The sequence below is a fragment of the Apium graveolens genome, chromosome 11, assembly GCF_009905375.1.
Source record: "Apium graveolens cultivar Ventura chromosome 11, ASM990537v1, whole genome shotgun sequence".
NCBI lineage: Eukaryota > Viridiplantae > Streptophyta > Magnoliopsida > Apiales > Apiaceae > Apium > Apium graveolens.
This window is the reverse complement of record NC_133657.1, coordinates 204,271,003-204,286,521: the sequence shown is the minus strand read 5'-3', so window position 1 is coordinate 204,286,521 and position 15,519 is coordinate 204,271,003. Positions and strand designations below refer to the sequence as shown.

The 15,519-nt window shown below is 31.8% G+C and overlaps 1 protein-coding gene across 1 annotated transcript; it reads left to right on the top strand.

Annotated features, from left to right (window-relative positions):
- Positions 1 to 10,513: 10,513 nt before the first annotated feature.
- On the top strand, positions 10,514 to 15,205 carry LOC141696558 (protein EXECUTER 1, chloroplastic-like). The gene is made up of 7 exons (XM_074500685.1): positions 10,514 to 10,589; positions 11,872 to 11,953; positions 12,205 to 12,717; positions 12,815 to 12,938; positions 13,122 to 13,261; positions 14,124 to 14,198; positions 14,961 to 15,205. Exons 1-7 carry the CDS (start codon positions 10,582 to 10,584, stop codon positions 14,985 to 14,987), a joined length of 969 nt encoding a protein of 322 aa, XP_074356786.1. The 5' UTR covers positions 10,514 to 10,581; the 3' UTR covers positions 14,988 to 15,205.
- Positions 15,206 to 15,519: the final 314 nt, after the last annotated feature.

The following is a 15,519-nucleotide window of genomic DNA, read 5'->3' as shown; positions in this document are numbered from 1 at the left end:
TAGGAAATTCACCACTTTCATCCGTATATATGGACTTAATTTTAGTGTAAAAAATTCTTTCAACCAGATACTGAAATTTTTGAAAAACTATTTTGACATCAGTAGTAGATTTTATTTTGTAAAACCATGAATACCTGGTATAATGGTCGACAAAAATCATATAATAATATTTCTGTCAATGGAAAGAAGTGGTGCAGGACCTCAGGCATCCATGATAATTATTCAAGAGATTTATTGGAATTAGGAGAAATTGAAAAAAATGGCAATCGGTGGCTTTTATTACAGCAAGAATCACAAGATAATGAGTTTTCAGAATTACAAGGAACTAAAATTGAATTCAAAACTAATATTAAGGATTTAAAGTTGGGGTAGCCCAAATGCCACAATTGTAGAGAGGACTGAGTTTGAGATGAATACATAGTGGGTGGAGAAAGCCTATTCTTATCCTGGACGACGCACACCAGAGCCGATCCTTAACATGAAAAAATGATGGAAAAAATTTAATAGACATATTATTGTTTTGATAAAACTGAGTTACTGATATAAAATTTAATTTTATAACAGATGCACATAATGTATTAGACAAAGTAAATTGATGATTAGTAGTGTAAAAAGACGTGTTATCAGTATGAGAGATAGCAATTGATTTACCATCCCCCATAGTTAATTTCTCGAGTCTAGTGTAGTCTTGAGGTGACTAAAAATTGTGGACATCGTTTGTAATATGGTGTGATGCACCAGAATTTACAACCCATGAACTGGAATAAACACTATGTGCGAGATTGGCTCTGGCTTTCATGTTGTTGTCTGACTTCGTACGATACATATTGGCTGTATGCCCAGATTTGTTGCACAACTGACAGCGCACTTTATTAGAAGATTGGAAAAGACTGATTATGCCATGACGTACCTTATATACGAGTATTACGAGCTTGATTATGATAATTTCTCCGAGGAAGCCTGTTACTAGGAGCTAGAAAACTTTTCTGGATATGGGCCGCGTTAAACAATAGCAGCCGTGGCTGAAATAGACAAATTAGGAGCTGACGGTTGGTGACTCTCAGTGTACTTAAGGAAGAACTCATGATTCAAGAATTGATCAAATAGTTCTTCACAAGATATGGGTGATTCGCGAGCACGAATAGCAGATGCTAAAGGATTATATTCGGAGCCCAGACCACCGAGTATTTTGATAACTAATTCCGTATGTAAAACTGGAGACCCGACTGTTGCTAATTTGTCACTGATGGACTTGATGTCACGGAGATATTCAACAACCGAACGGTTTGCTTTTGAAACTTTTCTTAACTAGATCACGTAGTCTAAAGATACGTGTTTGATATTATTAGCAAATGAGGTATGTAAGGATTTCCAAGCGGCATGAGCATCGGGAGCAGTAGTAACTGAGGCCAGAATTGCATTATGAATAAGTTTATTTTGGCGAAATTATAACTGGTCTCCGAATTTGGAGAGCTTTTATCTCCTGTAGTAATGGTGGATGGTGGAGCCGATACAGAACCATTAAGATGGAAAAAAAAGTCAATAGCCATGAAGAAGAAGCTTAAATTGGGCCTTCCAAGTTGTGAAATTGTGACTGCAGACGAGTTTAATGGGCAGTTGTGATGTTGGATTAAATTGAATCAAACTGCGCAGTTGTTGATATGTGGAGCTGTTAGGATTAGAGATATCCACGAGTACGAATGATTGATATGTGAACATGAAGAAAAACTTATGACGATTAGTCCTTAGAGCTTTGATACCATAATATGGGTTAAACTGATCTTCCGTCCTATTTACCTCCCTTGGTGTCAATATATATACAATATAAATCCTATTTAGAGAATATAGGATTAGTATTATCTAATGAAAAAATATATCTTTACTATACATATTTATCCTTATCATTACAGACTAGATAAGTACTATTTATGCGACCACTACAAGAAAAACGGGTATATCCTACCGTCGAATCGGTAGGAAATGCCCCCAAAATTGATAGAAAATGACCCAATTCCTACCGATAAGGAACGATAGGAAATTACTAAGTGGGAAATGACATTGGTGGGAAATGAGTATGATCACAGTCAACGTGGGCCCCACTTGGTGATGTGGACAACCACATGTCAAGGACTCGCATGCCAAGTAAGATGCCATGTGGAAATACAAATTTCCTACCACTGGTGGTAGGAAATAGGTATGTAGGAAATATGACCAGTGGTAGGAAATTAGGCCACTTGGTAGGAATTATTCAGAATACCATGTAAACACCATTTTCTACCAGTCATTTCTTACCATCCTCGGTAGGAAATACCTTGTTGAAGACAATACGAAATAACTTGAAGATGGTAGGAAATAGCTTGAAAATAGTAGGAAATAGCTTGAAGATGGTAGGAAAATAGCTTGAAGATGGTAGGAAATAGCTGGAATGTGGTAGGAATTTCTGGTTAAGTTTTTTTAAAAAATAATTCATTGATTTAATATATAACATATTTCCTACCAATATCAAATGTATAAATCTCAAACAAACAACCAAAATCGAAAATCATACATCATAAAATACAATTCATCTTACCACTATCATTTTATTTATAATTATATACCATACAAATGTACAAAATTTACAAAAAATTACATGAAATCAAAATTATGATAAACTCCAAAATTAGTTACCCCCAAAATGGGTCATCATCGTTTAGTCCTTCATCAACGTTCGAAATCGCTTTCTCCATTTCTTTATCTTCAATCCATAATTTCGGTTTGCCTGTATTATGTCCAATCTATTTAAATAAGAAGTAAATAAATAAAAATTAGTATCAACAAATAAAAAACTAATACATAAACAAAGTATCACAAAACTAAAAAACACATGATAATATGAAACAATTGAGATGAATGAGGTGAGGTGATTAAATTTGATTAAGAGACGTATGTAAATTGAATTTTTAGTGAAGTGAGAAGAGAGAAAATAATAGATGCAAGAGGGGAGAGGAAGATGAAATGAGGTTAAAAAGAGAGAAGAGAGAAGAAGTAGAGGATGGGTATAATTTTGAATTTTTGAATTTGGCAAAAAATTTGAATTTTGATTTAGGCACCAACTTTCAAATTTTTGATTTTTTTTGAAAATTTTGGGCATTTCCTACCGAATTGTGGTAGGTTATAAGTTTGTACGAAAATTTTGAATTTTCAGTTTGGAGCCATTTGAATTTAAATTTTGATTTGGGCGCCAACTTTCAAATTTTCGAAATATTTGAAACTTTTGGGCATTCCTACCGACTTGCGGTATGTTATGAGTTTGAACAAAAAATTGATTTTTTTTTAATTTGGGGCATTTTGGTTTTAGCGGTTTATTTTTGAATATTCATTATAAAATCATGAAAATGAAATTGAAAATTTTATGTTTGCGTGCATCGTGATAATTGTTTTAACATCCCTACGGTTCGATCATTGATATATATTTTTTTAAAAACTAGTTATGTAACCCTAATTTAACCCCTAAATTTCAATCCTTAAATATACAATATCTCTTATTCAAATTTCTAAAAAAATTTGTTGAATTTCTTTTTTTTGGTTGAGTTGAATTATTATCATTCCTTGAAAACTTATGTTTGTTAAAATATAATTGCAAATGAAGTTAAAAAAATTCTAATTTTTAAAAAATGTTTATGAATGATCCAACCTTACAGATGTCAATATCTATATATTTTAGTGATATTATAAAAATTGAAAAAAATAAATAAAATATATTGGGTTTGCTATTTTAACATTCAACTAGTAGTTTCACCAATACTTTTTATCAGTCTTTAGTCCCATACCGATGTTTTAAATTTTTAAAAAATGTTTATGAATGAGCCAACCTTATAGATGTCAATATCTATTTATTTTAGTGATATGATAAAATTTTTATAAAAGAATAAATGTATTTGGTTTGCTATTTAACAGTCAACTATTAGTTTGACCGATACTTCTGACTATTGTTTAGTCCCATACGATGTTTCAATTTTAAAAAAATATTTATAAATGATCCAATCTTACACATGTCAAGATCTATATATTTTAGTGATATGATAAAATTTTTAGAAAAAAATAAATGTATTTGGTTTGCTATTTTAACAAGTAGTTTGACCAGTACTTCTTACTAGTGTTTTGTTCAATATCGATGTTTCGATTTTTTATAAAATGTTTAAGAATGATCCAACCTTACAGATATCAGTATATATATATTTTATTGTTATGATAAAAATTTTAGAAAAAATAAATATATTTGATTTGTTATTTTAACAGTCAACTTGTAGTTTGACCAGTACTTCTTAGTAGTGTTTAGTCGCATACCGATGTTTCAATTTTTTAAAAAATGTTAATGAATGGTCCAAACTTACTGATGTCAATATCTATATATTTAAGTGATATGATAAAAATTTTAGAAAAAAATATATGTATTTGATTTGCTATTTTAACAGTCAAATAGTAGTTTGACCACTACTTCTTATTAGTGTTAGTCCAATATCGATGTTTCAATTTTTTAAAAATGTTTATGAATGATCCAACTTTACAGATGTCAAGAACTATATTTTAGTGATATGATTAAAATTTAGAATTAAAATATATATTTAGTATGCTGTTTTAACAGTGAACTAGTAGTTTGACTCATACTTCTTACTAGTGTTAAGCCCCATATCGATGTTTTGGTTTTTTTAAAAAATGTTTATGAGTGATCCAACCATATAGATATCAATACGTATATATTTTAGTGATATGATACAAGTTTTAGAAAAAAATAAATGTTTTTGGTTTGCTATTTTAACAGTCAACTAGTAGTTTGAGCAGTACTTCTTACTAGTGTGAGTCCAATATCGATGTTTCAATTTTTTTAAAAATGTTTATGAATGATCCAACCTTACAGATATCTGGTACCTATATATATTAGTGATATGATAAAAATTTTATGAAAAAAATATATTTGGTTCGCTATTTGACAGTCAACTAGTAGTTTGACTAATACTTCTTAGTAGTGTTAGTCCAATATCGATGTTTCAATTTTTTAAAAAAATGTTTATGAATGATCCAACCTTACAGATGTCAAGATCTATTTATTTTAGTGATATGATAAAATTTTTAGAAAAAAATAAATATATTTGATTTGCTATTTTAACAGTCAACTAGTAGTTTGACCAGTACTTCTTAGTAGTGTTTAACCGCATACCGATGTTTCAATTTTTTAAAAAATGTTTATGAATGATCCAACCTTATAGACGTCAAGATCTATCTATTTTAGTGATATGATAAAAATTTAGAATGAAAAATATATTTAGTATGCTATTTTAACAGTGAACTAGTAGTTTGACTCATACTTCTTACTAGTGTTTAGTTTCATACTGATGTTTTGATTATTAAAAAAATATTTATGAATGATCCAACCTTACAGATGTGTCAATATCCATATAATTTAGTGATATGATAAAAAAATTAGAAAAAAATAAATGTATTTGGTTTGCTATTTAACAGTCAACTAGTAATTTGACCAGTCGTTCTTACTAGTGTTTAATCCCATACCGATGTTTCGATTTTTAAAAAAATGTTTATGAATGATTCAACCTTACAGATGTCAATACGTATATATTTCAGTGATATATATGATAAAAAATTTAGAAAAAATAAATGTATTTGATTTGAAATTTTAAAAGTCATCTAGTAGTTTAACTACTACCAAATTCAATTTTATTTAAAAAAATGACAAATAGTTGGTAGGAAATGTAACTAATTGGTAGGAAACTTAACTAGTCATTTCCTACCGCTTCTTGGTAGGGAAAATCATGTGAGATACAAACCAATCACAATATAACACATTAGTCCATTAGTGCTGAGTAGACAACCTCATTTCCTACCGCATCGAAGTGGTAGGAAATGAGTCATACAGATCCATTTCCTGCCGAGGTAGGAAATGAGATGCACAAAACCTACCACGGTAGTGCGGTACAAAATACTTTGCTTAAAACGATGTCCATTTTATAAGTGGCAATTTTTTTGAAAAAATGACGTGGAAAAATGGGTACAACCTTTAGCCATTTGCAAAATTCACTTCTTGTACTTTGCTAAAAATAAAGACAACATGTGTATAGATTTTATAACGATGTCGAGTCTTAGATTGTATATTCTGTAGGCCCTTATAACTACATATTCAATAAAAAATATTTCTTCTGCTTTTGCTTTCAATTTTTTAGGATGCTCACTAAGATTTCTTAACACAAAATATTTGCATTCAAATATATGCAAAAAGCTTATTATTAATTTCTTTCCTTTCAATAACTAATATGGTGTCATGCCATGTGCTTTATTGATTAAAAAGATATTATGAGTGTAACATTTTGTATTGATTGCTTCATCCCATAAATATGTTAGGAAGTTTTGATTAACCAATTAGTGGTAGTAGTCGTAGTAGTAGGCGTTGTCCATAAATTTATAAGTAGGAAATATAGAATCTTCGAACTCAGGGGTTGCCTCATATAAACCTCATCATTAAGTCTGCTATGGAGAAAATCGGTATTCACATCCATTTGGTGAATATGCCACCTTTTCTGTATAGCAATAGGAAGAACAAGACGAATTGTAGATGATTTTATAACAGGACTAGAAGTATGATGGAAGTAATGCCTGGACATTGTGTAAACCCCTTGGCGACAAGTCTGACTTTGTAATTGTCAATACTTTCATCAGGCTTATATTTTATACTGAAACCCATTTGCAATCAACAATATTTTTAAAAGCATCAGCCGGTTCAAGATCCCATGTGTGATTTTGTAAAAGAGCATAAACACGACTTTCATAGCGGTCCGCCAATGAACATGTTTTTGGGCATGCTTGTATGATGTTGGCACATAATAAGGAGATGTAATATAGTAAAACCATAGATTTTGTTTGGCTTGTAAATATTATTTTGAGACCTTGTTATAATACGGCTATTTTGTATTGGTATGTCAGAAGTGGCAGAAGAGGTTATGGAGTCATTTATGGAGTCATTTTATGACTGTATGGGTGGTAGTAGAATTTGAATATATCATATCTGGTATGGAGGAAGATGTAGAATGTGAATGTGATGAGTTAGAGTGTCATTAGATGAAGTTAAAGAATTACCTGAATATTGCAGACTTTTCTGGTATGCGGCAATAGGTACAGCTCGGGATACATTTAATGGTACCTGAATATTGCCGACTTTTCTGGTATGCGGCAATAGGTCAGCTCGGGTTATTTAATGGCGGTGGAAGTTCACTTAAATTTGGATCAGATGTTTCTACGGAGATAAGGGAAGCAGGATCAGTAGCACTGGTTGGTAGATACCAATTTAAGGAGGAAAAAAAATGATAAATGGATATGAATAGAGTGGAGAAAGGAAACCTATTCTTTGTGGTAGGGTAACGGTTGTTCTTGCTTCTTTATTATAGTGCAATTGCAAAATTAAAATTAAGGGGCGTATTGAACTAAGATTTTAAAGTAATTTTTTCATTCATGAAATCCAGGTGCATTCAACTGGGATTTTAAAAAATGTATCAGAATTTAATGGTATTCAACTAGGGTTTTAAATTATGCTAGAAAATATGGTGGTATTCAATCAGGATTTTAAATTATGGTTAAAAATATGATGATATTCAACTGAGCTTATTTAAAATCCATTAAAATCTGATGATATTCACATGCTGAAAGATGTTTTTGAACTTCATAAAATGATGAATTTTGTGGGATTGTTCAATGTATTTTATGGTTTTTGAAATTCGACCATAATTCATGAGATTTTGAAGGATTCTGTTTAAATCCTAAAGACTCTTCATCAACTCTACAGGGGGTGTATTGAACTGGAATTTTAAAGGATTTTTTTTAATTCATATAATCTAGTTGTATTCAACTGGGATTTTAAAAATGTATCGAATTTTATGGTATTCAACTAGGATTTAAATTATCTTCAAATCTGGTGATATCAATCAGGATTTTAATTATGCTTAAAAATCGGATGGTATTCAATGAGCTTATTTAAAATCCATTAAAATCTGATGGTATTCACATGGAGGGATTTTTTGGACTTCATAAAATGATGAATTTTGTGGGATTGTTCATGTATTTATGGTTTTGAAATTCGACCATAATTCGTAAGATTTGAAGGATTTTGTTTAAATCCTAAAGACTCTTCATCAACTCTAGATGGGGTGTATTCCACGATCTTCATACACGTTCGGAACAACAGATTAATTTCATACCAGAGTCCAAAAATAAATAACTATGATTAAAAAAGGATATACCAAGTGTTAGAAAATGGAAAGTTTGAAGCAATTTTATATATGTTCTTGATATGATTTCCGAAAATTAACACTTGGAGTTGTTCCTTGACATGAGGACTTAAACTTGCATATTTGGATATAAGATATTTTCTTAGTGGAATCCATGAATATATTGAGACAAAGTTGCTTATTTGAAATGGGTTATGGGGATTTGTCCCACATTGATATTGTAAAGAAAGATATTGAGTTTATATAGCATCTTTGTTAGTGTTGTTTACAACTACTAGCATAAGTGGAATGATTGTGTGGCCTAGTACTAGTGGGAACTCTTATATTTTCTTTTCTATTACAAGTTTAATTATTTATATTGATTATTTAATTATTAATATAAATATATTGAGTAAGGATTATTTTAATCATACTCTGAATATATTTTGTAAATTAATATTAATTAATCAGGATATAATATAATAATAATAAGGAAAACCCATTTTGTTTACTTTTTCTGTTTTGTTACTTGGTGTACCTCATCGAGTAAAATAGAAGAAGAGCAACTTGAGATGCCTATATATTGAGAGGTATACTTGAGATTAAAAGACAAGTCTCGGTGCCTACCTCGCAAACATATTACGAGGATGCCCCCAAATCTGGAGATCAAGATGGAATAACTGGCCACAACTCAAATCAACAGCTTTCATAACCACATGCTTCAATATTTTGGGTGTTTTTTCATAATCCAAATGTTGTTTTTTATGACCCGCCACATTTCCGGGTCGGAGCAGATTTGGCGCCATGTTTTACACATTTTCGAGCCACTCGTCAGCACCTCAACTGCACCTAAACGTATGAGAATTGATGACGTCAGCTCCGCCGGAAGTGACAGCCAGTTCCGGCTCCTCTCCGCAGGGCGGTGGCAGCGGATTCGACGGGCACACCATTTGATTTCTTTTGGAGAGGGGTGGTTACCAAATGAAAGAGTGAAATAGAGCGTCACAAGACTTGAGAAATATATCATTAGATTACCAAATGAAAGAGTGAAATAGGTATGTTTATGATATTCCGGTGATCATAATTGTAAATTGATTCGATTATAAAAAAGCCGATTTTCTACTAAGTATCCAATGAATTGATCAAAATTGAAATATATTATGTGAATTGAGTATGACCGGAAATAAGTAAGATTAGTACTTAAATAATTTTATATTGATGATAACATAATTATTTGATCATAAATATTTCTAAAATTACATAATATTATATTAAAAACACTACTTTTATTAAAAAAATATTTGATAAGTCTCGTAAGTTGAAAAATGAATAAGTTATGATCCGAAATTATCCGAACCGAATTTAATCGAAACTCAATTTTATTTGATCTTTATCCAAATTATTTTAAATTTTAATTCAAAATAGACTCGAATCGAATTGCATCCGACCCGACCCGAATAGTCTCCAAATATTATCATACGAAAGTGAACACGATCCCAAATTGATCCGATCCGAAAATCGAACCGATTATTCAATTTGTCAGGTCTGATATGTGCCACTGAAATTGACCATCAATTAAGAATTTTTTAAGCAGGGTTGTAAAAATTGGGAATCGGGGAAGATCAGTCGAGTTACCGATTTAGGATTAAATGAAAATCGGGGATTAATCAGAATGATTAATTGGAATAAAAATCGGATGTATTTTAATATTAAATTATATTTATATATCATTGTCATTATATTAGTTATTTATTGACAAATTATATTTATTATATCGTAATTTCTATACTTATTCATATTTCAATTAATATAGTATTTTAATTTTTAATAAATAATTATATATACTCCAATAAAAAAAATTAGTAAAAATTAATCGAATTTCAAAATAGAATCAATCAAATATTTTGTAGGAAATTAATCGAGGATTAATCGCTTGAATCGGGATTTATCAGGAATTTTTAAAATAACACTTTCAAGGTGCAATGACTTGAAAGTTGAAAGTACAAAATAAATTGAATGAAAAATATTATTATTATATAAGCTTTTAACTACAATAAACTTGTGTGGCCCTACCTATAACTTTGCCTCCAAAAAAGCTACTTTTAATTCGTGATTGATGGAGAATTTTATTGGTGGAGAATTTTGTGTATGCACAGGGTATCATATTAATAAGCTCCCCACCAATAAAATTTTGACAACTCATTAATCACGGATTCTTAACATGTGCCCACAAGAAAATTCGAAAAACGTAATACAAAACAAATTTCAAAAATTAAAACCTCTGTGAGTTTGATAATGGCCTCTTCATCTTCATCTTTGTCGACTAAGCATGGGCTTGTAAGTGTTGATTAAATTTTTCGAGATTTTTTTGTTTGTTCTTCGTTTTGTGTTAATTAATTTTGTTAATTTTATACAGAGAAATGGAAAATGCTGCGTGTTTTGTACGTGCGTGTTTTGTACGTTTTAGAACGCAGGATGTGAATATTAGATATGGATTTCGTATGTTTAAGTACCGTATAAGCTCTGATACCATGTTAAGTAAACTTCGTCAGATGAAGGCTTAGAGTCATATGTGGTGTGTGTGATATGTCAACACCAAGATGCGAGTTTAATGAGTATGTAACAAGGGAGTTTTGGTTTGCCTTTCGTTTCTCTAGTACCTTCATGTGACATTACTTTGTTACTCTGTTAGCTTCACATTATAGATCTTCGACAATTTGGAATATAATTTAGCTAGTAATTTGTAATGTTTATATTGGTGACTTCTTTAAGCAATTGAGGTGTAGTACATGAACTTCACCTGTAGTCTAGGACAGAAACATATATGTGATTTGCAAATTAGCATCTGTTACTCATAGATATTTACTCTCTTTAATTTATAGATGTTTCTCTCAGCATAGTGTCTTCATTTTCTTCTATTTCTTCTTGTACATGTGTGTCTGATAGTGAAAAATATTTAGAATGACTTTGTTTCAAAGAAATGGCAACATCATTTACCTGTTCTCCACCATAGACACCATCTTGTGACTTATATACGATATCGAGCAGACATTGTTTTCTATTTCTCTATACATCTATACCTGATGTTTATACAAGTTTATCTCTTCATTATATTTCATTTCTTTCAGGAGGGATGGTGGTTAGTGTTTGCCAAGACGGTAAAGATCCTTATGGTCACATTATTCAAATTAAGTCGACGGATGGAAATTACTTGGCAATAAGTTATAGTCCATGGTAAGGTCTATAACTTTGTTGCCACTTCTACTGTATACCTACATTTTACTCTGTTTATATTATAGAATATAGTGTAACACTTATACTACATGTCATTGCTAACATAGAATTTCATTATGATATATGGACTGTGAAAATGATATAGATCATTGTCTCTTCTAGCATCATTTTGGGCATTTTTGTTTAAAGTTATTATTCTTTAGTTTTTCTCCTAATCATTTGACTACTGCCTTGTTGGCTTAAAATTTGCATTATCATATCATATTATTTGTGTGCACTTTGTCATTAGTTGATTCATTCTGTCTTTTGTATAAGATGCTTCTTTATTGGATTTCAGTACCCTGCGATATAACTTATTTAATGTGTAATTGTGTTCGGGTTTCAGGCAGCTTGCAACAGCCAATGAGGGTACCCCATTGTTCGAGATATGTGCCCCAATGAGTGAGGAAGGTGAAGACAAAGAGAAGGTACTCTTCACTTGTAAGCTGAGCATGCTCCGATTTTATGCATTTAATACAGCTCTGCTTTTACATTATGATGTAGTATTACATAGTATCTAGGTTTGGAATTGCTTATAGATTTATGTAAAACTGAAAATCTTTCTTACTAAGCTTTTCTTACAAAGCTACCAAGTTTTTTCCACGTGAACTAAGTTCATTGACATAACTCTGCGAGGCCATGATTATACAAGTATTTAGGCTTTGTACATGTGTTATAGGCTATCTACCTGAAGCATAAGGCAGCTCCTCAAGATGGTAAAGGGAAGGATTCTAATGTGCAGCTTGCTTTGCGAGTGTTTCAATTGACGCCATCATTTGAAACCAGTCAGGATCAATGGGCCGAGACACTTAAGAAATTAGCGGTATCAGGTGGAAAAACAGATGCTAACAAAGAGACGTTTATGAAGTTACTGTCTAAACATCAAATTAATCCCAAATCAACTAAGGCTGCAACAAATTCTAGTACTGGTGATTCAGATGAAAAAGACCAAACTGTAATTTGGATTGATTTTTCTGTCGGTGGTCTTAAAGAGAATAACACAAGGAAATTGGGAGAAGAGTTGCTTCAAGTCCCAGGTACGCTAGAGAGGAAAGGTTACTTCAAGTTTTGTTTGACTGTAGAAGAAGACAAAGATCTAGCAGCTGGTGACGATATTCTTAAAGGGTATCGTACTTTAGACCACACCATCTTTGATAAAGTGGAGTGCATTGGCAAGGGAAAGCCCGAAAAGGTTTATTTCTCTTGTTTGTATATCGTGCTTTGTTATTGAAAGTGTACTATCAATTTAGAATATTATCCTAAAACCTATCTTTGTATACATGTTACAGAATGAAGATGCAGAAAAGTTCTGGCAGCTTATCCGCAGTCGAGCCCTAAATAAGCAACCTTGCCTATCTGGATTAACAATGTTTAATCGCATCGACGTTACAACATCATCTGATCCTCTAACTGGTAGAATGTGGGATAAAATTTATTTGACGTGTGTGTTCAAACACCTATTAAATCATTCTTGTGTCATTCTGTTTTTGCTTCCCATTCCCGTTACTTCCTCATTCAAGACTGGTGTCTTTTAATGATATTTCTTATACATAATTAGGGTTATATTTGTGCTCAATGGCTACATCGTTACGGAAGTTATTCAGATAACGCGCAAGTATGGTCAGTGGCGCAAGGATGGTGAACTGGAGAATCTTTCAAAGAACGAGTCAGATGACTATGTAGTCTATGTTGAAGCTGTAAAACTAACTGGTGATCCTGAGCTGCCAGCTGGAAAGGCAAGTATTTTCTGATATTTGTTTGTGTTACAAAGATCCTTGTGTACATCCTGTTTTAGAAATTTGTTGATTAACATCATTGTTCCCACAATATTTTGTTATCTTGACATTAATTTTATACAGTCAATTTTGAGCATTCTTTCTCTTCTCTAGATTGTCAGTATGTGATTGGTAGACATGATAAGATGTAGAATGAGCATTCTTTGTGTTTTTAAGGGCATTTTAATTCGTGACAACTAGAAAAAGATACTGATATGGAACACTTCTATCATGCTATATCATTTGCACTTTTCTTTTGTCAATTTTGAGCGTTGTTTGTAATGAGTATCATACATGTCTTTCTCTTCTCTAGATTGTCAGTTGCGGATTTTTTTTATATCTTTTAAACAGTAACTTCTGTTTGGAGTTGTATGAGTAGCAAAATATGTCTCTCTCTTCAGTGAATTGTTAATAATATGTGAACTCTAGAGCTACATTTGTAAATCTGTGACTTCGAGAGTTGATTAGTGGCACATAGGCATATAGGAAGTTTCAATATTAGTGGTAAAAGTTTTCTGCAATGGTTAATTTAATTTCTTATATGATGAGATATGTCTATTACTACCTTCTCTGATAGCTGAATTAAAACTAAAGATAGTTGTCATAGGATGAGGTTACTTAGTTCTATATATTTTAGCATGGTTTGGCGTGGGGTGCTTACTGCTTCTATTCTAATTGTTCGATGTTTAAATCTTAATGTCAAGCATTGTAATATTCCAGTCAATATAGTTTGCTAGGAATACATAAGCCGGGCTCTGTTCTTTGGTTATCTTTCAGATGCATTTACAAATACTTATCTGATAATAGTATCCATTTTCTACAGGTTGCATTCAGAGTAAAAGTTGGGGACAAATATAAACTTCATCCGGGATCTGTTCTAGAAGAAAAATTTGGAGCGGTATATTGTTTATCTTTACTGCTTAAGACTTTCAACGCTTTACAGTTCTTTCAGTCATATTTTACCCCTTTATGTACTATTTGTCCGCGAACAAAATCTGCAATTTTGTTGTGCCATCTGCTATTGAACTAGTAATTGCCATTTGGTCGTTGAGGAAATTAGGTTGCTCTCTATAAGGGATATGGCAGGTTAACTGGTTTTCAGAAATCTGGATGGGTTGATGTTGATCTCTTTATTCTCGGGGGATAGGTGCAGTCTTTTTTCTTTGGTTTCTTTTTGCTTCCATTTCTTGCTTTAGACTTATTTTAAGTACCAGTCATTACAGTGTGTGATAAATATTGTGTAAGTGCAGTATCGCAAAAATGGATTTGCTATTGGAATGCTATATTCAGCTTCAACTATCATGTGTTGAAGTTGTTTAAGCAGCTGAGTCTGCCAAGTGTCTAAAAATGTCACTGATCATGATTTCCAAGTAAGCCCTTTTCCCTTGGCTTCTCAATCTAGTTTATATCATGCAAAAGAACACTGAAATTTGAAATAAGAAAAGTAGTTCAGATATTCATAGTAATTCTTGTCCAGAGCTTATATATTATACAAGAATTAACTTCACAACAACTTTAACACTGTAAATTCGATGTAGAAATGATAGACTTGGGAAACCTGATAACCTATGTCTTGTCGTAATGAGCTTAGATAAACATTTCCATGTCATTATTCTACTAACTAATACACATATGTTTACATCCTGTTGTTTTGTTGCAGCTCACATATTGTGTCCTTTGGCGCTGAGTACTGATGGAATGAACTGCATATCTAATGTAATAGGATGTTAGCTATTGGGTATTTGAACTTTGTTATGTCATCTGTTCTTAGTATGCTACTCTCCAAAGTTTGGATTGTGTTGAATATTAAGAATCGACAAGATTGGAAAAAAAATCGTGATTAGTGTTGAGCCTTGTTGGCATTTTTATGATGAGACTAAATTTGGTATTTGGTTTTCAAAATTACATCCATGTAGAAGACTGTGTGATGAGAAACCTGGGGTTTTATTATTTTACGAAAGAAATTAAATTTTATTTGATAAAACGAGAATCATACGTGAGAGTCTCCAACAAATTAGTAGGATGAGACTTGATTTCATATTTTTTTGCCAAGTAACATGATTTCATTTTCATTGTAGCTATTTAGCAAACATGGAACTCTAGCCATCAAATCGGCAGATTCGTTCGCTTGTTTTTGAGATGATTGACATAATATATCTTCTTGACTCTTCCTATACTTGAATCACTTACTGAATGGTTATATCTAGAACTGTACTCAT

Coding starts and splice junctions, on each gene's coding strand:
- LOC141696558 (XM_074500685.1), top strand. Junction 11,954..12,204: donor AAGGTGAAGACAAAGAGAAG/GTACTCTTCACT, acceptor CATGTGTTATAG/GCTATCTACCTGAAGCATAA. Junction 14,199..14,960: donor TAGAAGAAAAATTTGGAGCG/GTATATTGTTTA, acceptor GTTTTGTTGCAG/CTCACATATTGTGTCCTTTG.